Source organism: Micrasema longulum, unplaced genomic scaffold, assembly GCF_059751315.1.
Source record: "Micrasema longulum isolate JH-2025_06_02 unplaced genomic scaffold, ASM5975131v1 h1tg000745l, whole genome shotgun sequence".
Lineage (NCBI taxonomy): Eukaryota > Metazoa > Arthropoda > Insecta > Trichoptera > Brachycentridae > Micrasema > Micrasema longulum.
Window position 1 is genome coordinate 255,639 of NW_028277939.1, and position 25,517 is coordinate 281,155.

The 25,517-nt window shown below is 35.0% G+C and overlaps 1 protein-coding gene across 2 annotated transcripts in view; it reads left to right on the top strand.

Moving 5' to 3' along the window:
* The window catches only part of Np (serine protease notopleural), a 96,090-nt gene extending 72,161 nt beyond the window's left edge, over positions 1-23,929 (top strand). For both annotated transcript variants that reach the window (XM_088230269.1, XM_088230268.1), the window contains exons 7-11: positions 13,216-13,393; positions 15,015-15,167; positions 17,098-17,213; positions 18,049-18,204; positions 21,516-23,929. In XM_088230269.1, coding sequence (XP_088086395.1) covers positions 13,216-13,393; positions 15,015-15,167; positions 17,098-17,213; positions 18,049-18,204; positions 21,516-21,676 — 764 coding nt within the window. In that variant the 3' untranslated portion in view covers positions 21,677-23,929. The remainder of the gene's footprint in view (positions 1-13,215; positions 13,394-15,014; positions 15,168-17,097; positions 17,214-18,048; positions 18,205-21,515) is intronic.
* The last annotated feature ends 1,588 nt before the right edge of the window (positions 23,930-25,517 follow it).

Genomic DNA, 25,517 nt, shown 5'->3' on the forward strand with positions numbered 1-25,517 from the left:
CTTCTTGCAGCTACAGAGCGCATGGACGATTGCGATTCTAGTTCTTCGTTTCCAATTATGATCTATTTCAATTGAAACAGATAGGAGCTAGATTATTACTAAACATCAATTAAATTAAAGTGATCTTTGACGTACATGGGCACAATATGATAATTAATTAAGTGTCATCATCATCATCATTCCCTTTCTGCACCTAATGGTGCATAGGGTACTGCATCGGTACACCAATCGCAGAGTATCTTGATCAGTTTTTGTTACATGAAGATAAGATGATCAGTCTTACGCTTCAGGTACCAGTCCAGGGACTATGAAATATTCTGGTGTGAAAACATCTTTTAATTTTTTTTGGGGTGTCCATGAGTTTCTTATGTGTACATACTGTTTGTTTACCTAATGAAATAAATAAATATTTCATTTCAACCATGTCGGGAATCGAACCCGGTCGAATCGAATCGAGTCGGTCTCGTGGCGTAATGGTCAGCGCGTTTGCCTAGCATGCAATATATTTTATCACATCTTATATGTTTTTAATTTTTCTTTTATTTTCTCAAAAAAAAAATGTAGTTTAACTCAATCTTTATTCCTATCTTTCACTAAACTTAATCTTTATTATTACTTAAATTGATTTTATACACTTATTTTATATAATTTATAAAAGATGGTGGAGTTCTATAATTGAGAATATATATATAGAACGTTAGTAATGCTTACTTAAAAAACGTATGTTTTTTTATTTATTCTTGTTAAACTTCCAAATAAATAAGTTAAATTAAATTTAAAAAATGCAAGAGGTCTCGTGTTCGATTCCCGCGTGGTTGAAATGAAATATTTATTTAATTGAGTATAAAGGAATGTTAATAAATTAAATACAACAGATCTTAGAACCCACGAGAACTTTACAGTCAAGAGCCATAAGATGTACCCGAGTACAGCCGAACGTAATCCGACGCATCCCGACCGCAGATTTCGACTGAGTCAAAATTTGGCTAAATTTTGGCCGAAAGGAAAGGAAAAAATTATGATGTACGAAGCCTATGTCAAAAGTAAATTGAGTTACATGATCGCCTTCTGGGGAACTGGTAACAAGACAGACTAACAAGAATACAAAGACAACAAAAAAAAAATCTTAAACTAACATACAACCTACCCTACCTGACCTCTACGACTGAACTGTACAAAAAAACACACCAGTTTGACATAAACTACTTGACTAAAATTGAGACCGTAAAAATTGTGCACAAAAGAACATTGGGAAACATACAAGACGACGACATAATATTAGCCAAAAATGCTGACATACACAAATATAACACCAGACAACAACAACACTATCATATTGAAAAAGCAAAGACAAACACGGGACAGTCGAAAATACTACATAAAACATTACAACGACTTACCTTACTACTTGAAAACTTTTACTGGAGACAAATTTAAAAATCAATCTGAATGTGGAAGAAGCTACGAATGCCAAGATAGACGTGTGTGGCGGTCCATTCTGTTGTTGTTTACACTATCATATTGAAAAAGCAAAGACAAACACGGGACAGTAAAAAATACTACATAATGGACTTAAACACTACAACGACTTACCTTACTACTTGAAAACTTTTACTGGAGACGAATTTAAAATCAATCTGAAAAAGCACATGATGACTGAACTAACTAGACTAACGAGACATAAAATGACTAGACAATATAAAATTTCTAATGTAACCCTAACGGGTTTTTTTTAATTTTTAATAAATAAAAAAAAACCGCGGTCAAACCTCGTTTTATTGCCCGAAACTGTCTGAAACCAAAACATCAATCGGTCGCTATTATTAGTAATAAATGACACATTATAACATCAAGTCTAAATAAACTCTAATATAAAAATGTCAGTTGTTACTTATTACTTAGTTACTTAGTAAATATTTATGAATCTAATCTTTTTAAATCTTTGTAAGACCTTCGCTACAAAAGCACGGGTCGAGGTTAATGTTCGCATTGTTTCGGTAAAAAATCTGAATAATCTTTAGTGAGGAAGTTTGATGTATAAAAAATAACAATTGGTTGGAATATTTTGATTATGTCCAACTGTTTGTAGAACTATCTTCGTCTTCTTTTTCGTTTCCGTTCCGTTTCAGTTAAGATGATCAGTCTCACGCTTCAGGTGCCAATCCAGGGACTATGAAATATCCTAATTTTAAAACACCGTGTTTTTTTTTTTTTTTTAATATTTATTGGGGATATCCACAGTAATACATGTAACAAAAATATAACAAATAAAATATACAGAGAATAAAACCAATGACAGATATCCACAGAAATACATTAAATACTCGTACAATACATACTAGTGTGTTTGTGTGAGTGTAAGTGAGTGAGAGGGTGGGTGAGTGGGTGTTATATTGGAATGAGGGTGGACATGTGTGTAAATATTGTACAAGTGTCAAGTGTGGAAAATATAAATATATTTAAAATATTAATAATTAGATAAAAAACATAATAAAATTAAATAAAATAAGATAAAATAAGACTATATTATTGAAACTAAGTATAAGACAAAAAAGAATGTTTTAAGACGCGCATTTTAAATGTTATTTTTTTACAACCAAATGGATCAATAAGGGGAAAGTTCAAATCATATTCACTAGCAAAACGTATAAGTGAAGAGTTCTGGGCATAGTTCGTACGAACTGCTGGCACATGAAATAGAGAGCTCGACGTGTGACGGGTGCCGTAGCCGGGGACATTTAATGATAACTCCGACAAAAGAGCCGGACTTTAATAAATATTTCACATCAACCAAGTCGGGAATCGAACCCCAGACCTCTTGCATGGCTGGCAAATGCGCTGACTATTACGCCATGAAGCCGACAAAGTAGTTGTAGTTTTTTTTTCTTTATTAAAAAGAGCTGCTCCAGAGCGCGAATCGAACTTCGGGCCTCTCATCCGTGAGTCGTGACACTAGTCACGAGACCACAACTCGCTTAAAACTAAAAAATAAATAACACTTTAATTTTCTTGGTTGATTGGAAGAAGTTGTAATAAGCCCGCCAATGTACAACTAATTTTGTCTAAAAACATCTCCGTTACGTCTATGGTGGAACATAATTTGTCAATCTTAATAAACTCTTATGGGGGTTAATTTCATTATGAGTTTGGACATTCTCAATTCATAAAATAAAAATACAAATATTTTTTTTTTATAAATCGCCGCATCTCTCTCCTTCTCACTCGCTGCTAGATCGGACGTCCGTCCTTCTCGGGAGGGTCATTCTAATAACTCGTCTTTCTGGCGGTCAGTCCAGTGTATACAATAATACAGGGTGTTCTTTAAACCCTGTCACATCCTAAACCACGATGATCGGTATGGGCAAGAAGACATATTAGCATATTTAAAACAATATTTAGAACGCAGATTTAAAAAAAATATATATATATTTAAAAAAAACAATGGTTGCTTACATATGTAGGGGAGAAGCGAGGGGGGCTTGGCCATGTGGTTGACGGTGTATCAGACTCCCCCTCCCCTCTCCTCGCTTCTCCCTTGCAGAAGTAAGCAACCATTTGTTTTTTAATTTTTTTATTTTTTAAATTATATTCTTTCTAAAATGTATTTTAATGTGCCAATATGTCTTCTTGGTTATTATGATCATCGTGGTTTCGGATGTAACAGGGTTTAAAGAACACCCTGTATAGATCAACCGAGACGGTGGACGCTGTAACGCTTTCCGAAGCGTCGACAAAGAGGTTTTAATATACGGCAAAACTACCTAGAAAAACATCACAATAATCTGAAAGGCCACAAAAACCTACGAACGAGAATTTATTTTCTTACATTCCTTACAATTCCTTCCAGCTTATTTTTATTTTTTTTATTTTTAAAAATCGCATTAATGAATAAAGTGCACCCCTGTTGGTGAAAAAAGCCGAGTTTGACATATGGGAAAAGAATTCTTTATTTGATTATTAATAATTTTTAGTTTTGGAATTCAATCATAAACAAGTGCCTGGGTACCTACAGTAACCTTGGTAGGTAATAACAGGCAAGTTCGTTCGGGCAGGACAACGTCTGAAGGGTCCGCTAGTAAAGTATAAAAATTGACATATCTCCCAAACTATAAGACTTTAGATAAGGAAAGTTAGGTCCAAAAATTAGCAAATGACTTCTTCCATATGCGAATTTGCAATGGCGGGTTCAGTTCCAGTCATCCTGTATATATTTATATAAAAGTAAAAAGAAATATTTGACTTCTTGTGATTTACCCAAATATTCAATTTTAAGGGCCACTTTCAACGAGTTGTAAATAACTTACTATTAGAAAATTGATTTCAATTTGGGGTAGAGTGGGATTCGAACCACGGACCTTTGATCCGTGAGTCCGAGACACTAGCCACGGACTACAAACCGATAAACAAATATCTAATAACATTAAGTAAAATGTTTGGCCACAAAGTTAATACTTTCAATATTAATAATATGAAGTATCTTTTCACGCGATCCTCACATATAAACAAGTCTCGGCAGATAACATCGAGAAGAAAAAAACAAATATGACATTGAATACTGGAATCAGAAATAGGAAACCTTTTTGCGAATCAACAGACAGACGCAGCTGGTCAGACAGCTAAATGAATTTCATTGCCCCCGGCCTGGCCCTTGAAGCGTAAGATAAAGCTGATCAGCTTATCTTGTTCAATGATCGGGATACGCTGCATTTGATTTAACAATGCAATGCCCTATGCACCACCGGGTGCCGCTAAGGCTTTGGTGATAAGGGAAAACATTTTTGAGGGGGGACTATGGAAGTCTAGGCATTATGATCTGTCATTGGCTGGTTTAAGTGGCAACTTTCTTTATTTTATTTATTTATTTTAAACTTCAAGTACAAAAAAATAAGTACTTTGGCGGACTTATGGCTAAAATTAATATCTTCCAGTCGACTAAAAACAGGTTCGGTCTGGCCCTGAAAATCCGTGTATATAAAAAAATACATACATATGTTACTAAATTTATTTATTAAAAATAACATCCGTTTTTTAATTGGGAGATTAGGCTCACAATATTATTATTAATAATATTTTTTTAAAATAACATTATGTTATTAATTAATTTATTAATTAATATACACGGCACGCAGTGCCTTTTACCTTAAAAAGATACACATTAAAAATAATATAAACAATATAATGTGAAAAACTTAAAAATTAAATATGAAAGTATTATTTTACATAAATACTATATATATAACATAGCAGTTTTGTATAAAGAACATATTTAGATATAAAATAATAATTAAACAAGGTGTGCAAATAAAATTTTAAAAAGAAAATATTTTTTATATATTTTTCTTTAAAATGTTCAAAATAGAAGTATATTAAATACAATAAAAAAAAATTGACTCAAAAAAAATAAATTAATAAAATAGTAATAATAATGACAATTTAAGTCATTTAAAAATAAGTATACACGTATTCAATGATGAGAAATGTGGGATCAGATAATGAGTTTGGAAGGAGAGAGAAAGAGGAACGGAGGAAAGTAAAAGGGATGAAAATAATATATTTGAGAAAAAAAAGCATTAAAAATTCAGTTCAGGATTCTGGGGATATAAAGTCATGTTTCAGGCGTTTCTTGAAGGGGCATTTTTTATATGAAGAGGTAGCTCATTCCAAAGTCTGGCAGCGATTATTACTAACATATTACAACAGAGATAAAGAACATTTAAGAGAAGATAATATTAAAGTCGAGGCATCTACAGGGCTTATGACATGTCATTGGCTGGTTTAAGTGGCCACTTTACACACTGTGTAACGTTCACCATTCTGCCCATATTTTAACATCTATATTCCGTCAATTCTTTCATCTGTTGATGTTTGTGAAGTTAAAGAGTTAATGTTAACATCTCCCCAGGGAGTTGAATCCAGTCCTTGTCTACAAAAATTTGGACAAACTCAAAACATTGTTGATAAATCCACCTGGTCCATGTATAAGAATAGACATTGCAAAAATAAAGTTTTCAAGCGTTGCTTAGTATGTAGGTGAAATAATTCAATTAGATGAATCTCACCCGCATAAATAAAGGTTTCAGTTGTCTTTAGTTGCTGTAAGATAGGGAAGGTCATATACTAACTTTAATATTTTATTTTGCTGTCTTTGTAGTCTGTTTATGTCATTTTGATTTCCTGTTCCCCATAGTAGTTGCATATAACATATTTTAGTTTTTACATAGGCTTCATACATTATTTTTTTTTCCTTTATTGGAACAAAGTTTTTGATTTTAAAAAATAGACTCGATAAAGTCGCCACTTTGCTAATTAAATTGTTGATATGAATTGTCCATGTCAATTGTCTGTCTATTGTTAGTCCTAAGTATTTAACATGTTCAATTAATGAAGCATAATTTTAGTAATACGTTTTTCTTTGCAAAGGTTTTCGATCGCTCCTTTCGCGTCGAGTGTTTTACTTCTATTGTTCTTTTCGCTTATTAGTTTACCTTTGAGTACCTCACGAGCTTCACGTCGGCATTCGGTTCGCCTTATCGACACCTCTGTCGATAAAATCCGCTCAAACCAACAGTTAAATATGTAAAAAACGTGACAAAAAACTCTTACTCGTGATACTGCAAACAGTTTGATAGTGAACTTGGAGTGATTTTAACAACATTAAAAGTGAAAAATACAACCTGTCTTTATCATCATCACCATCGTTCCTCGTCCGCTCCCTGGTTGGAGCATATGGTATCCACAAAGAGCCGTCCCCCCACGTCAGGTTCTTGTCCCAAAGTTCTGATATAAACGACCGACAAATAGTCAGCAGTTGACGTCCAGGACGTCGAGAACCTGATGCCTTATAAAGTGGGCAAGCGTGGTTAAGGCTTTTAGGAGACATCAGCTGAATATGTTTCAGCCAACCGTATCGCCTCCGCTTGATGACAGTTGCCACCGGAGTTTTCTGCGTCCGTTCTCTTATTATTTCATTCCTCCCAAAGTCAAACCACCGCACACCCGAGATTCTTCTGAGACAGCTATTCTCAAAACTTAATATTTTGCTGTTTTGGGCCCCAGTGAGGTGCCACAATTCGCTTCCGTAAAGGAGAAAAGGTGTTGTGCTGGCGTTAAATAGGGCGGCATTTAGTTTTTACCAAATATCATAATTTTCTACATTTGTTGCGACAGAGGGGGAAACTATTTTTGATAAAGGAATATGGAAGTCTAGGCGTTTGGTTCGGTCATTTGGAGCGAATGAATGATGAAAGAACGGCTAAAAAGATTTATGATGCGAATGTGTCTGGTTGTAGAAGTCGAGGAAGGCCGAGAAAGACATGGCATGATCAAGTACAACAAATTCTTGAAAGTGGTCATGTGAAAAGTCGGAATAATCGACGTGCGTGCATGAGAAGATGCATGAATGTGAAGGAAGCAAAGGAAGTGTGCCAGGACAGAGTGGTGTGGCGTTCTATCCTCTCTGCCTATCCCTCCGGGGAAATGGCGTGATGGTTAGTTAGTTAGTTAGTTAGTTAGGCGTTGGGATAATTTATAAAGCGCCATTTTTGTGAAAATCAAGGGTGCTTTACAATAAATAAATATCCCGAGACGTCTTTCTGCTACAGAGCGCATGGACGGTTGGGATTCTAGTTCCTCGTCTCCAATTATGATATATAGGAGCTAGATAACAGCACGTCTTGCAGCTACAGAGCGCATGGACAGTAATAAATCTAGCCCCTATTTACATTTTTTATATTTTTCTAATTTAGCAGTGAAGTTTAAAGTTTAATTAATATTTTAAAAATGAAATAAAAAGCAAATTTATAATAATAGAAGTAAGATTACAACAAGTCTCGCAGCTACTGAGCGCATGGACAGTTGAAATTCTAGACCCCGTTTACTAAACTTAGATATTTGATAGTTGATAACATTTACAAAATACGATTAATATAATATGATAGCTAACATCACAAAAAGTATTGTAGCTTCAAAACGCATTGACAAGTGGAATTTCAACATCATAAGAATGATTTAAAGAAGTTAACAATAAAAATAATTTTAAAAAACAATAATAATACATTGAGCAAAGAACTAGTAAGTATGGCAATTAAGTGAACATGTAACAGCACAAAAAGTGAACGATAAAAAACTAAACAAATATAGCATTCAACAATGTTTGAGTATGTCCAAATGCTTGCAGACTGGCTGGATTTCCTCCCTAGGGAGTTATTCATATTTAAATTTATTTCAACAGAGATATAGAGAATAGTTTACAAGGCTTATTACCAGTCACTGGCTGGTTTTATTTTATCTATGAACAATGAATCAATTTTTGGGTACGTACAAATGTTCCGGGTTCGATTCCCGGTGAGAACACACAAATTTACTGTGATTTTTCTCAAGCCTGGGTTTTCTGTGCTATAATACACCACTGTTAATAGGCCTCTTGGCCTGTTGTGGTGCAAAAAAAAACACATTCATATTTTGAATTACCCGAAAACGAGGCCCTGTCGGACAAACGGCACGTATGACGCTCTGGCGCCAAACTTGTTAGCGATGTTTATACGAAGCCCAGTCGGCGGTCGTAACGCGTGACGTCAAAATGACGTGATGCCGACTGCAAGACGTTTTAAATGTGCTCATTTTTGAACCTGAAAATTATAAATGAAAACAAACTTAGGAAAATGGTGAATGTTACACAGTGCGTAAATTGGCCACTTTAACCAGCCAATCGCAGGTCATATGCCCTGTAAATGCCAGTCTTCCATATTCCTTTATTTAAGGTATTCTCCATCCCTGCTTTAATTTGTTAATCTTAATGACTCCCGCGGGGGTGAAATCCAGTCTTTTGTCTACAAACATTTGGACAAACTCAAATATTGTAATAAAACCAAGTGGTTCAAGAAGAAGACTATTAATTGAATCGGGTTGTGGCTCCGTGGCTAGCCACTAGTGTCTCGGACTCACAGACCAAAGGTCCGCGGTTCGGATCCCACTCTACCCCAACTTCATTCCCATTTTCTAATAGTGAGTTATTTACAACTCGTTGAAAATGGCCCTCGAAGTGAAATATTTGGGTTAATCATAAGAACATTGTTTTCAGGAGTTTCCTGTAGTCCTTAAAATATAGCTTGATTAAAATGACAGCTGCCAAATTAATGTCAATAGTAATGGGAAATTTATGTTTATTGATCGCGTACCGATCAAATCATTTTATCAGCTTTTTCATGCAAACATGAACATCTGTTTCCAAAAATTGACATAAAAACGCAAAAAAAGCTATTGTAATGTGTTTAAGTTTTTCGTAAATAACATCAAATGAACTATTTTTTTATTCGTTCAATTTACATTGATCAATTTGTTAATCTCTAACGTTTTTGCAAAATTATGTAACCTTGTAAGAACGTCGTTAATAATTAGGTTTATTTGACTTTTAAAGCTGATTTTATATATTACATTGTATTAAAAAAAAAATTAACATGCCAGATACGAATGATTTTTCGTGTGTCAATACAAATCACACCTTAGACGTTAATACAAAGTTATGTCGTTACTTTTGCTGACAACTGTCATTCTAATCAAGCTATATTTTGAGGACTATAGTATTTAAAATAATTCAGTCTGATGAATATCTTCGCAACAATAAAGGTTTCAGCTCTTTAACTTCACTAAAATCATCAGATGGAAGAATTGAAGAAATATGGATGTTTAAAGTGTGTAAAGTGGCCACTTAAACCAGTCAATGACAGATCATTAGCCCTGTAAATGCCTAGACTTCCATTTTCCTTTCTTTAAGGTATTCTCCATTCCTGTTGTAATTTGTTAAAGTTTATGATATTTAAAATAGTGTTTGTAAGGCATTCAAGGTATACAAATTGTTTACTCGACATTATTTGCAACAAAATAAATTATTAATAATTTATTGATTATATTTGCGTATTTGCAAGATTACATTTGTGTTTTTTTCCTTTATACTCTAAGGTCTTTTCTGTCGGAATGTTGAAGTCAATGGAAAATTAAATTCTAAATTGTGCAATACATCACAATTATGGGAAAACAGTTTTGAGAAAAGAATATCGATGTCTAGGCATTAACAGGGCTTACAACCTGTCATTGGCTGGTTTAAGTGGCCACTTTACACACTGGGTTACACTCACCATTCTACATATATATTGAGGCAATGTTGATATATTAAATATATCAACATTGCCTCAACTCTTCCATTTGTTGACTTTTGTGAGGTAAAGAGAGCTGAAACCTTTATCACGCAGGTGAGATTCATCCAGCTGAACCAATTCACCTACTAGGCAACGCCTGAAAACAATTTTCCAATTTTTATACTTCTTCTTTTACCAGGTAGTTAATTCACCAATGTTTGAGTATGTCCAAATGCTTGCAGACTGACTGGATGAACAGTTCTTTTACTTCACTAAAGTCAACCGATGGAAGAGTTGAGGAAATTGTGGATGTTGTTGTTTAAACATGGGCAGAACGGTGAATGTTACACAGTCTGTAAAGTGGCCACTTTAACCAGCCAATGACAGATCATAAGCCCTGTAAATGCCCAGACTTCCATATTCCCTTCTCAATAATGGTTTCCCTCTCTGTTGCAATAAATTTAGCTATGAAATATTGATTTTATTTTGCTTAAACTGCAATATTTCATTGTTCCTGGACTGGCGTGTGAAGCATAATACAATTCACCTTACCTTCAGATAATAGATGATTGAAACACACTGCATTTGGTTGTTGACCAACACAGAACCCTATGCACCATTGGGTGCGGAAAGGGAAATGATGACGATAATGTTTTTTCTTATCTAATTTCAATCCTCTAATATGGTCGGTTCGCAGAAAAGCTCTGCCTCTCCTCTGACACTTCGGTCTGACCTGTGCGGCCCTCTTTAGGTCTTCACATGACCTCCGACTCATAACCTCGAGGTATTCTCGGCCAGGGCGCCCCTTGCTGTTTGTCTTCTCAGACATCCCCTCTATTACCTCATGTAGGAGACCCTCTTGACGCTCTATGAGTCACCATTTCAAAATGAAGGGAAGCCTATACAGGCTGCTTTTTCAGACAAAGCCTGTCTTGGATAAAAATCCACAGATTCTGAAAAATGAATTTCCTGTCTCAAAGCAATGCTGGCCGCACGCCTGTCCAGACCTTAAAATGCCTGTCAAATGGGGCCGACGCCTGTCATATGATAACCTTACTCATGACTATGTGTCCGATCCATCTACCACGTCTTTAGAAGATGGTCTTAACTATTCCAATATACTAAGAAACTCATCATTCGTGTTGCAGTCTCTACAAGAAATTCTCAGAATCGTTGCAACAAATTTAGAAATTAATATACGTCAATAATTAATAATAATTTCATGCAATACGGCATTATTACGTTTAAATATAATAATTTCCTAGAAAACATAATATATTCAATACAAATGACGTACATACTTGGAACTATTTTAAAAGAGTATTGTTTTCCTATCAAGGCAATAATTCTTTAGAGAAGCCCTTCAGGTCTATTGCATAGAACAAAAGCGTTCCAAGTTTTTGGTAAATAATCATAGAAAGTTTTTCTCAACATAAAGATTAGTAATTTAACATGATTATCAATATTAATTATCAAAGCCATGCAAAGGAGAATGCTGGGTATTTCGTTGAGAGACAGAAAAACCAATACATGGATTAGAGCGAGAACAAAGGCCATTGGTGTGGTCCACAGGGCTGCCAACCAGAAATGGAGCTAAACTTATCATAGAGCCAGAACCACAGACTCTAGATGAACCAAAAAAGTCCTAGAATGGCGACCCAGAACCGGTAGAAGAAGTGTCGGCAGGCCTCAGACAAGGAGGTCTGGAGGATATGTTCTCATTATCACTATGGCAGCATCATCTACATGGCATGTGATGTTAATGAACTTACCTCCCTTAGTAGATTCACAACTTTTTTTTTTCATAAAAGTGTTTTTTTTATATATGTTTATTCTGCTTGTGTAAGAAAAGGTTTTTGGCGTATATATTGTTGTGCTTTATTTAATTATAAAGGTGCTAAACTTGCTTTGTTTCTTTGTTGTTCTCAATATGTGTTATGTTCTAAATGTTAATATTATTTATGTCCCTAATTGAGTTGTTGTAACTCCTGGGAATGTAATTCAAAGTATTATACTTGAAAAATACTTTGTGTTGTATGATTTATAAATAAACTTTTAAAAAAATTAAAAAATAGTTACGTGTTTTTGAGCTACTGAAATGGTCTTCATCGCTGTTTTAATACGTTAACAATGATCAAGATACGCTGCGATTGGTGTACCAATTCAATGCCCTATGCACCGTTAGGTGCGGAAAGGGAATGATGATGATGAATTTAAGATGATCTTTGACGTGCATGGGCTCAATATTATAAAAGACAACTAATGAATAAATTATCAACTTATGTAAAACAGCTCATTATTCGCTACGTAATATAAAATAATTATGCCTTTACCAATATCGTTTGTAGGACAAAAAACATCTACAGAGTTCGTTATCTACAACAAAATACAATAAGCATATAAAGGACATTTTTTGTACTACCAGCGCGTGAAGATCTGAAAAATGTCGTCATACTAAAGTCAGTGCAAAAGTTAATAAAAACAAAACCTGTGTAAACACTGTACCATTGTGAACTAGTTAATTAAAAAACTGTGAAATATTGGTGCTAATAAACTGTGTTCTGTTTTTGTGAACATGAAACAAATTATGTATTTTTTACATAAATGTACTAAAGTACCTTTGAATATTTTTTATGTTTCTGTTTTTTCTTCCATCACTTACTCATAAAAAATATCAACGAATTAGTATAATCATCACCAGCCCTATTAAATTTCCACCTCCAACTTTTATTTTATATAGTATTATTTCGTTAACAGTTATTTATCTACCACTCTTAATTTTATATTTTTGAGATATATTTTTTAATTATTTTAAAACCAAACATTTTTCCTTACTTTTTCTGCTTTTATATTTTTTCTATCGTCTTTTTTCGCTAAATTACTTTATCATATATTACCGTAATAAATTTATCTACCATTGCTAATTTTACGTTTTTTACCATTATTCTTTTACAAAACTATAACTGTATGTTTTTTCTTACTTTATCTGCTTTTTATTATTTTCTATCATCTTTCTTCACTAAGTTATTCCTCTCAACAATGCTTCTTACCCTGAATTCAACCATTGCTCTGCTGGCTGCAGTTTGCGGACGGCGCCTGTGGCCCGAGGCTCGCGTGGTGGGTGGCTCCAGAGCCAACTTCGGGCGCTGGCCGTGGCAAGTGTCCCTGAGGCAGTGGAGGACGTCCACGTATCTGCACAAGTGTGGGGCTGCCTTGCTGAGCGAGAACTGGGCCGTCACAGCCGCGCATTGTGTTGACACGTAAGAAATTTTTAATCTTATGTTATGCATTTTTAAAATCTTGCTACCCTTATTCATGCACATATTAACCTTTTCAAGATGTGGTCCCATGGCTAGTGCTATGGACTTACGGACCAGAGATCCAATGTTCAAACTTTGCTTCACCACATCTTGGTTTCCATTTTCTATTAGTGAAAAACTCTTTGAAAATTATAAAAACGCAAATATTCCAAATTAATAAATATAAAAAGAAATTCTACCTCCAATACTTGTTAATAACTTAAATAACATCGATGCTAGTCAGCAATGGGAAATGGTGAATTTTAATTCTCCTCATTTTCATCTCTCATGGGACAGATAAGAGATTAGGGAACAGAAACGAAATATTTTTTTAGGCATAATTTAAACAAACTTGCTCTAGAAACATCCTTAATAGTGGATGAGAAATGATTTCAAATTGGAGCTGCATGGACAAGAATGGATGGATAAGAATGAATTGTGGAAAGAATTGAAGAATATTAATGGTTATTAATTTACTCTTATGTAAAATATTATTTTAAATATGGTAACCTTAGAAATATTGGTATAGATTATATACAAATATTCAATAACGTTAATTCATTAGGTAGGTAATTTTAGTTAAGGAAAAACAAATAATTTAATCTGCTTTTTATTAAGAGAGTTTGCACTTATAAATTGTATGTAATATTAATTTATTTTTTTATATTCCTACTGAGGCAAGAGCGATTGATTTACATGTACTTTTTATGTGTATGGTGTTTTTTTTTTATTGTCACAATATATTTTTGAACACACCGTGTTAAGCAAAATTGTAAGAATCTGAAAATACATAGTTTAATACAAATAATGAAATCATGAAAGAGTGTTAATCTGAGTCAGGTTTAATTGATAAGACTAAGAAAGGGTCTCTGAGATGGTTTTGTCATGTAGAACGAATGGATGATGAAATAATATTGAAATCAGTATATATGGCGAGAATGAACGGTAACGTGGGACGAGAACGACCAAGAAAGTTGTGGCATGATCAGATAAACCAAAAAAATTAGGTTTGGTCATGTCAAAAGTAAGCAGAACCGAAGGGCATGTATGGTAATATGGGTGAATGTGGAAGAAGCTAGGAATGTATAGGTCCATCTTTTCTGCCTACCCCTAAAGAAAAGGGGCGTGATGGTAGTAGTAGAGGTAGTAGTAATACATAAATATATTATTTATTTATTGATTTTTATATTAACGGTTCAAAGAGTCTTTTACATATAAAAAGTTTTGCAGAAATAATCACAGCAGTGAACAATTCATTATGTAATATATAATATATGAAATATAACTATTATTATGCATTGTAATATGAATTTAACAATTAGAAACCTTAAAACAATAAGTTCAATAACATAAAAAATGATATTTAATAGTCAGTAGTAAAGTAAGTAGATATTTTTTCTAAATTGAACTATACCAAATATGGAACCCTTTGGTACACTCATACTTATGCTAAATTTTTAAAGATCTTATCATTTTTAGTATGGTACAAATATTATGTTACTTATGTTTTGGTTTGCTCATGCCAAAAGAATAATTCTTCCTATTTTAATCATCTCCGATTCAAATGTGTATCTGTTTTCAGAGTTCCTCCATCAGACCTGCTACTCCGCCTCGGAGAGCACGACCTGGCCAGTGAAGAAGAACCCTACGGCTTCCAAGAACGAAGAGTACAAATTGTTGCTTCCCATCCACAGTTTGACTCCAGAACCTTCGAATATGATCTTGCGTTGCTTAGGTTAGTAAAAATCTTCCAGAAACGATCTGTTTTGGTGATCAGAGAAGATACAATGCCAATAAGACGTTATTTGGGATGTTTTCGAGATATGGAAGAGTAGAAAAATACTTTAAAAGGAGAAAGAATGCAGTCAATAAAATGAACGGTGCACTGCAATACAGTCTGGGCTAGATTGGATGTGTGCGATGAAGTTTTAGTCCCGATCAAAGCAAAATGAATGCAAACAAAATGCAATATCATGCAAATGTGTAGGAAATCAATATATTACGAATTATAAAATCAGGCAACAGTGTAAATCTGAGACAGGTATAATTGATAAAATTATGAAAGGGATACTGAGATTGTTCTGTCATATAAAACGAATGGATGACGAAGGAATGGTAAAATAGATATATATGGTGAAAATGAATGGTAACGTAGAACGAGAACGACCAAGCATGATCTGAAAATCCAAAATCTCAAGTTTGGTAGTGTTAAAACTAAACAAAACAGACAAGCATGTATGAATAAGAAAGAAGCTAGGAATGTTGTCGGGATATACGTGTATGGTGGTCCATCCTCTCTGCCTGCTGTTATAAAAAACAAAAATGTATGTCAAAAAATGCATACATAAAATAACCTAATTTATTAAAAATAATAATTGATTTTTAATAGGGAGATAAGGCTTGCACATATTAACATTAAAAAAGGAACATTATGTTATTCATATTAAATGATGAAGAATGTGGAATCAGATAATGAGTTTGGAAGAAGAGAGTAAGAGGAGCCAAATAAAGAAAAGGGATAAAGATACGTAATATTTCCAAAAAAACAGTAAAATACAGGGTTCAGGATTCTGAGGATATATAGTAATGTTTCAGGCATTTCTTGAAAGTGGCTAGAGAACGGGCATTTTTTGTATAAAGAGGCAGCTCATTCCAAAGACGAGCACCTTGAACGGACAAAGAATAATATTTTGAGTTGGTTCAAATTTTTGTAGACAAGGACTGGATTCAACTCCCTGGGGAGCTGTTAACATTGACATATTACAACAGAGATGAACAACATTTTAGAGAAGGTAATATAGAAGTCTAGGCATCTACAGGGCTTATGACCTGTCGTTGGCTGGTTTAAGTGCCCAATTTACACACTGTGTAACATTCACCACTTTGCCCATATTTGAGCATCTTTATTCTTTTATTTTTTTAATCTATTTATGTATGTGAAGTTAAAGAGCTGAAACCTTTATATTGTAGATTTATCAACAATATTTTGAATTTGTTCAAATTTTAAGTTAAAAAGCTTTACAAACATCAACAAAAACAGATGAAAGAATTGGAGGAATATAGATGTTAAAATATGGGAAAAGTTGTGAATGTTACACAGTGTGTAAAGTAGCCACTTGAAGCAACCAATGACAGACAGGTCATAAGTTTTGTAGATGCCTAGACTTTATTACTAAGAAGTAATAGGTAAAAAAAAGCACTATGTCGACGGATAGAAAGTGTTCTCTTCTTAGAAAGACCATGATCAGAAAGGTCAATAAAATTCTCAGCAAGATATTTTGGAGCTCAAGGGTTGGGAAGAATATTACAAAGAAGTGAGAGAGATTGGAAGTTTCTGCGCTGATAAAAACGAAGCCACTTGAATTCGAAGCGAAAAGGTAATACATGGTCATATTTTTTGAAATTGAAAATAAAGCGGATGCATTGATTCTGCAAACGCTCCAGACCATCTATAAGTTCCGTATTGGCATCAAGATAGCAAATATTAGTATGGCACAGAGAAAACTATATAATAGATTGGGACAGATTTTTTTTGGTTGTGGTTGGAAGAAAGTTGTTTCAGTGTATGGAGTGTGCGACAAAACTGTTTTTGCTTTGTACGACTTTATTAATTTTAATTCTTCCAGTGGTTTTACAATTTTTGTTAAAATTTTTCGTTTTTCCAGATTTTACGAACCAGTGACATTCCAGCCAAACATCCTCCCGGTTTGTGTGCCAGCCAACGATGAAGGATTTGTCGGAAAAACTGCCTATGTCACTGGATGGGGAAGACTATATGAAGGTACTGGAACAGAATCAAACCTGTGTTTTTTTTTCTCTGGCACTTGGCAAACCTGTCCTAACCATTGAAGTCAAAAAAAAATTTTCGCCCTGCATGGATTTGACCAAAATAAAAGTATACATCTTTGAAAGGATTACTATATGAAAATTATTTGTTGAAAGAAATAAACAAATTTGGATGTTCAAACGTAAGCACAATGCGTAACAGAAAGTATGTAACATATTTTTTTTTAATATCAAAAATATTTTTTACTTTGTGATACATTTATTTATAATTTTGTAAATACCACTTTCTCTGTAGTTTCACAATTGCGTTGATATGAAATATTATTTAAAATAGTGTTTTTACACTAGAATATTTCATAGACCCTAGGCCAGCCTAGGGTCTATGAAAGTTTGCTCTTCAAGTTATACAAAGCTTCATGATTTTTAACAAAATCAATTGAGATTTCATCATTTTCAACATTCCACACCACATTTGCATTCATTTTGACAACTCAAAAGTTCACAGCTTCGCAAAAAAACCGTTCGAATATAGTTCGTACCGCTGTGACAGCCGTTCTGCAAATGGCGGCACAGTTGCTTTGATGTTACACTCACATTCAACGCTCTCAAAGAAACCAGCGCCATTGATTTACAGTCAAAGTTTTAATAACGTCATTTGCCACCCCGTGACGGCCGCTACGTGACGGTACCGCTGTCCTAGGAAATCATAGCTTTACCTAAGTTAGACAGTCAAAGTCCGGTCAAGTACAAAAATAGAGACGTTCTGCCGAAGTCACTCTTGAAGTCTGTCAGCCATTTCCACCTTGATCTACTCTCGTTCGGTATTTCAGATGGTCCCCTGCCCAGCGTGCTGCAGGAGGTGAGTGTCCCGGTCCTGGAGAACCAGGCCTGCGAGCAGATGTACCGCTCCGCGGGCTACATAGAGCACATTCCTCACATCTTCATCTGCGCGGGCTGGAGGAAGGGAGGCTTCGACAGTTGTGAAGGTATAACTTTACTATTTATTTGTATTAGTGTACACGGAACAAATGCCTTTTATAAACATAACAGCTGGTGGAAAAACAAACTCCCACGCGGATGCGGGGCGATAAATTGCGAGGGGCGCAATAACATCGTAGAAGCTCTAGGGTTTCTACGATATTATTTAGCGGAGTGAACTGTGTTTTAATTTTAATGAAATAAGTGAATATCTTCGATATGTGGTATGCAGTGTCAATCGGTCACTACCCCAACGAATGAGGCACCAACACTAGGACAGGCCCCCGATCTGGAGCTGAACACTGGTGGTTGGTGGAAACCAAGTCTATGGTGCCGCACACATTCAACAAAGTAAACGCGCGATTCGCTACACGAGGTCTAATTGCGGCGGATGATAAAAGGATACTAAGGTGGGAAGTGAACAGTGGTTCTGGGTAAAAAGGATGTTGAAGTTGTGACAATATTTTAACAATGCATACCCACATAAATCGCGACTAACCGTTTTCAACAATATTTTGAGTTTGTCCAAATTTTTGTAAACAACGACTAGATTTAACTCCCCGAGAAGCTGTTAATATAGACATATTGCAACAGAGATGAAGAACATTTTAGAGAATGTAATACAGAAGTCTAGACATCTACAGGGCTTATGACCTGTCATTGGCTAATTTAAGTGGCCACTTTACACACTGTGTAACATCTTCTATTCTGCCTATATTTGATATCTATATTCCTTCAAATCTTTCATCTGTTGGTGTTTGTGAAATTTCTCTTAAATGTTCTTCATCTCTGTTGTAATATGTTAATATAAACAGCTCCCCAGGAAGTTGAATCCAGTCCTCGTCTACAAAAATTTAGACGAAGTCAAAATATTGTTGATAAATCCGCCTGGTCCACGAAGAAGTATAGAAATGGTAAAAATAATATTTTCAGGCGTTGCCTAGTATGTAGGTGAAATAATTTAATTAGATGAATCTCACCTATTGACTTTTGTGTAGTAAAAGAGCTGAAACCTTTATCATGTGGGTGAGATACATCCAGCTGAACCAAATCACCTACTAGGCAACGCCTGAAAACAATTTTCCAATTTTTATACTTCTTCTTTTACCAGTTAGTTAATTTAATAATGTTTTGAGTATGTCCAAATGTTTGCAGACAGGCGGGATTTTCTTTCTAGGGAGTTCGTCAGATTTAATTTTATTGCAACAGAGGGTATGAAAAGGGCACGTGGAAGTTTTGGCATTTACAGGGCTTATGACCTGTCGCTGGCTGGTTTAAGTGTCGAAGTAATAAAGATTTCAGCTCTTATACCTCACAAAAGTCAACAGTGGAACAGTTGAGGAAATGTGGATGCTTAAACATAGACAAAATGGTGAATGTTACACACTGTGTAAAGTGGCCACTTAAACCAGCAACCGACAGGTGGACATCAGAGGACGTCGAGTACGTTAAAAACCTGATGCCTTGTAAAGTTGTCAAGCGTGGTTAATGCTCTCAGGAAACATCGGCAGCACATGGCCAAGCCAACCGTATCGCTTGATGACAGTTGTCACCGTAGTTTGCTGCGTCTGTTCTTTTATTACTTTATTCCTTACAAAGTTAAACCACCGCACACTCGAAATTCCTCTGAGACACCTATTCTTAAAACGCAGATTTTCGCTGTTTTGGGCCTTGGTGCGATGCCACGATCCCCATCCATAGAGGAGAATAGGTGTTATGCAGGCGTTACATAGGCGGCATTTGGTTTTCACTGAGTAAATATCTGATCTCCAAACAGCCTTCATACTGTTGAATGTGGCGCCTGCTTTTCCTAGCCGAATCCTTTTTGAAAGCTGCCATTTCATATCATATAACATCTCAATTTTTTTTATTTTACGTAATCTATATTTCTGTGTCAATTGTAATGTTTTAATTGCTCTTGCAACATCCAACAAAATGGGAGAAGATTTAGCAAACTTTGAAATCTCGGCTTCCGCACAGTACCGGCTCTTTACTCACTTTGTAGCTCAATCACAAATAGCTATCGACGTACTAATAAGCGACGTGATAACAGTTTCTCACCATGGTCGTTTATCGTATTCGCGAGCACAATGAAACATCCGTGAACGCGATATCAAAAAAATTACGTTTCACGACGTATAATCCTGCTGCGCAATAGCATATTTAAATTCCATCGGTGTGAATATGGAAAATATACCAAAAGTGCTATTTTATTTATCATTATTCGTGCTATTTATTGCATTTAGCCTGCGGTTGGGGAGCCAAATGTCAAGAAAAGCAGTTGCCATAGTAATTGTGATTAAATTTTCACTGTTTTGATTTAGACACTCCTTACTATTTTGCAAATGCAATATATTGTATTCTTTTTTATAGTAAACGCCAATTTTTCGCCAGTGAACTGTATTTATTTACGAGGAAAACAAAAAACAAACCGACACGAGGGTTGACTTAGAGATTACACACGCGTTGACATATGACCGCGATAACTTTAGCATGTCCATTATTCAACAATGTTTTAAGTATGTCCAAATGCTTGCAGACTGGCTGGATTTCCCAAATGTCAACAGATGGAAGAGTTGAGGAAATGTAGATGTTCAAACAAAGGCAGAATGGTGAATGTTACACAGTGTGTAAGGTGGCCACTTAAACCAGCCAATGACAGGTCATAAGCCCTGTAAATGCCTAGACTCCCGTATTCCCCTTCCCAAAAATGTTTTACTTTACTTTACTTTACGTTATTGAGAAGGGAATATGGAAGTCTAGGCATTTACAGGGCTTATGACCTGTCATTGGCTGGTTTAAGTGGCCAATTTACACACTGTGTAACATTCACCATTCTGCCCATGTTTGAACATCCACATTTCCTCAACTCTTCCATCTGTTGATTTTTGTGAAGTAAAGGAGCTGAAACCTTTATGATGTTGGTGAGATTCATCCGGCTGAACCAAATCACCAACTAGGCAACGCCTGAAAACAGTTTTCCAATTTTTATACTTCTTCTTTTACCAGGTAGTAATTCAACAATGTTTGAGTATGTCCAAATGCTTGCAGACTGGCTGGATCCTCTCCCTAGGGAGTTGCACAACTCCCTAGGGAGAGGATCCAGCCAGTCTGCAAGCATTTAGACATGTTCATTATTGTTCATTGTGATCGCTCAAATGCTTACCATGTTTTTAAGCACGTCGATAGTTATTTGTGATTGAGCTACAGGTACAACGTTCTGAATGTGGTGGGCAAGCTAAACCTTCAACCCTTATCCATTCCTGCCTATCCCTTTTATTATAATGGTTAATTTAATAATATTTATTGTTTTTTCCAGGTGATTCGGGAGGTCCCATGGTGCTCCAGAGAGAAGACAAGCGGTTCTTGCTCGCAGGAATAATATCATGGGGCATTGGATGCGCCGAACCTAACCAGCCAGGAGTGTATACGAGAATATCAGAATTCCGTGATTGGATCAACCAAATCTTGCAGTTCTAGAAGTCTAATAGCGTCATCGTCTTCTAGTTTAATCCCTGGGATTGATTTGCAGCAACAGTTGCATCTTCTTTCCTATTCATTCCAGTCTGGCTGTTTCCACCAGGCCTCGTTGGGTAACTACTTCAACTAGATAACTTCATAATTAGCATTTTTGAGTTAGCCACTAAAAACATATATTTATATCTCCCTTCATCAATGCTACGAATAGACAAGTCGTGATTCATTAAAATCACATTATGATAACTTGAATGCGTGACTTGTCTATTTGTGGCATTCATGGAAGAGGATAAAAAAAAATGTTTTTACTGGATAATCCCAAAATTCGTATTCTGTATCTGGGAAGAATGTTTACTAGGGATGGAAAGACCGAGAAAGATATTGAAAGGAGGGTGAGTGCCGGGAACAGGGTGAACGGTGCACTGAAATCTACTTTGACAAACAAATGTTTATCGCAGTAGCAGTTCACAATGGAGTTCTTGTGCCAACTCCAATGTATGGGAGCCAAGTATGGAATTGGAAAAATGATGATGAAAGTAGGTTAAATGCTGTCGAAATGTGATCCCTCGGGCGAACGTGTGATAAAACGATGTACGATAGGTGCACAAATGTCGAGATCCGTGAACCATGTAAGGCTGAGACATGCATTATCGACAGAATCACGAAAGGGATGCTGCGTTGATTTGGACATGTAGAGCGAATGGACAGCGAAAGAACGGCTGAAAGGGTCTACGATGCGAATGTTGATGGATGCAGAAAACGCGGACGACCGAGAAAGACACGAAAGGCACGATCGAGTCCATCAAATACTTGAAGATGGACATGTCAAAAGTAAGAATAATCGGCGTGCGCACATGAGGAGATGTATGAATGTAGAGGAAGCGAAGTCTGTATGCAAAGATAGAGTGATATGGCGTTCTATCTTCTCTGCCTACCCCTTCGGGGAAACGGCGTGATGGTTTGTTGTTATCCCAAAATGCTGGTTTTGAAGCTACCTAGTTTTACTAATTACCCTACGATATGATGTGTAGGCCAAGGGGAATCGTCCTGTAGGTCGAAATTATCGATTCAGGGTCCTTCGGTATCATTCGGAAATACCTTTCCCGTTCGGGATGTTTCGGAACACTGTTTAATATCGCTACGTCACAAAATTGCATCTGAATAGCGCCTGTTAGTGACGTTAGCGTCACTCAACATCAAAATTCAAACAGACCATAAGAATTTCATATTAAATAATTTCGTTTGTTTTGGCTATTACTGGGGTGGACAACGCATCAAGTATCTCCATTTGACACGTCCGCATTTACGAAATTACTTCGGGTGGATTCCGAAACATCCCGAACGGATGACGCGTCGGGCATTTACGAATACGCGTCCTGTAGAGTTTGTTTATAATATTTTTTTATGTATTAGCTGTAAATGCTCTCTGCGCACCCGAAACTGTTTGAAGACCAGGTGTCTTTTTGTCGATTTGGGTCATGTTTAATGTTTTGTTATTTTTAATTTTCCAATTTAACAATCGGTGATTTTAATCTACAATATTAATACTCAAAAAGTGATTGATTGCGTCTGTCCCTTACGGGCCCGTTTCACGTGTATCGAGCCAATCCACTCGGTCCGGTAAAATTAAGGTGGATGGATACCTATTTAACATTTTCATTTAATTTCTTTACTTTTAACTTGCGGGTGTAAATTTTGCTTTTTTGCGGATTAGTCGGCCTCATGGTGTACTGGTTCGTGTGTTTATGAAATGTAAAAAAAAAAGAATTTAATATTTATTTTTGAATTATATCAATGAATTTAATGATTAATATCAGTCTTTCTTTTGTTATTTTATCATGGAAATCATGGAACCTGGACAGGCAAGCCAACGTTCGGGCAGGACAACGTCTGTCGGGTCCGCTAGTTCCCTATAAGTATTCCATTTTTCCCTTTTTAAATCTCTTATTTTTTTAATGTGAAGTGACTACACAGCACCGTAACAAAAAGGTGTATTTAGGACTACTGTCCTTAATACACCCTTTACACTACTGTCCTAAATACATCCTTTTGGAAAAACGAAAGGTTAATTGCTATATTTACGTCACATCAATTCTTTGCGTGGCAAGGATAAATATATTTTGTATTAAATCCCAGCATAGTTATGCAAATTTTACTTTCCCAATCCGGTGTGAAAATGTCATTTTGGTTTCCTGATGCCCATGTTGTTGCATATAACATATATTAGATTTGACATAGACCATTATTGAAACAAAATTTTTGAATTTGAAAAAAGACTCGATATGTTGCTAATTAAATTATTGATGTGAGCTGTACATTTTTACATTTTACATTTTTATGTACATATCGGCAGTTTAGCGCTATCTGCTTAGTATTCATTAAATTCTAACTTATGTGTACAGTCTGCATTATGTGATTACAATTGTGAAATAAATATATTCAATTAAAATTAGAAAAATTGGGCAGTGAAGGATTTTTCATATATATTGAGGGAGATTGTTCTGACTGGGACGGGACTTTCAAAATAATATTTATTATACAACATAGACTTTAATGTATAAGAAATTTAAATATTTTTTAACGACATAGCCAACGAATTTTTAAATTACTTGTGAACAAATAACATACGAATCTTCAGTATTTTTAATTGGTGTGTATAATTAATATTTTTGACGACACACTCGTATTTTTAGTTAGAACCTTATTAGATTCGTCAAAAACTTTGTTCATCAATGTCGTAATTTCCCTAAATGCACGCAGTGGTGCATAGGGCTATATTGGTTCTCCAATTGCAGTGTTTTTTACTCAAACAATTGACTGATGAAAGGATTCTAGCTTGTAACCTTTTTTTATACATTAGTAGCACTAATTTTGTGAATCATTGTAAAATGTATCTTTTTATTATTTTTGTAAAATAAAAGTATTAATCCGTAAGGGTTATTAAATAAATATTCAAATATAAAAATATATTTTTAAAAATGCCCACTGGGCGTTTATACAGGATGTTAATTAAACCCTATCACATCAGAAACCACGATGATCAGTATGAGCAAGAAGACATATTGGCAAATTAAAATATTTTTTTAGAATGAGTAAAATTTAAAAAAATAAAACGTTAAAAAAGCAAATGGTTGCTTATTTCTGCAGGGGAGAAACGAGGAGGGGAGGGGGGAAATCTGCTACTGAGCTACGCTCCCCTCACTTCTCACTCGCAGAAGTAAGCAACCATTTGTTTTTTTTAAATAATTTATTTGAAAAAAAAATACTTTGTTTTAAATATATTTTTTAATATGCTTAAATATCTTCTTGCCCATACTGATCATTGTGGTTTCGGATGTGACAGAGTTTAAAGAACACCCTGTATATATAAATAAATGTTATAATTTGATAATTGTTTTTTTTTTTCTAAACAGCTTTTGTTTTAAATTTTGTTTTTAACAAAACTTTAATATTAATGGCTGTTTTCTTGTAAAAGCGTATATGGTTTCCTTGGAAATAATCTCTATTTTTTTTTCAATTTAGTGACCACAGCAAATTTGTCTTCATTTCTAGTGTTAATACAATGAAACCGGTTAACATAGAAAATTCGGAAAGTGGTTACAAATATTGACAAACATTTATTGAAATGATCACAAAATTAATGCTTAAAATATTAATTATACGTTAATATTATGTTGGTTGAAAATGAGTTTATTATTTATAAATTATGGATGTCGTCTATTTTGCCTTTAAAAGGATTTACTTGTATCAAAATATTAAGGTGCTATAATAATGTTTATGATATTTTTGTTATACAGTTTTTACATAATTAGTCATATAATTCATACGTACGAAATTATTTATG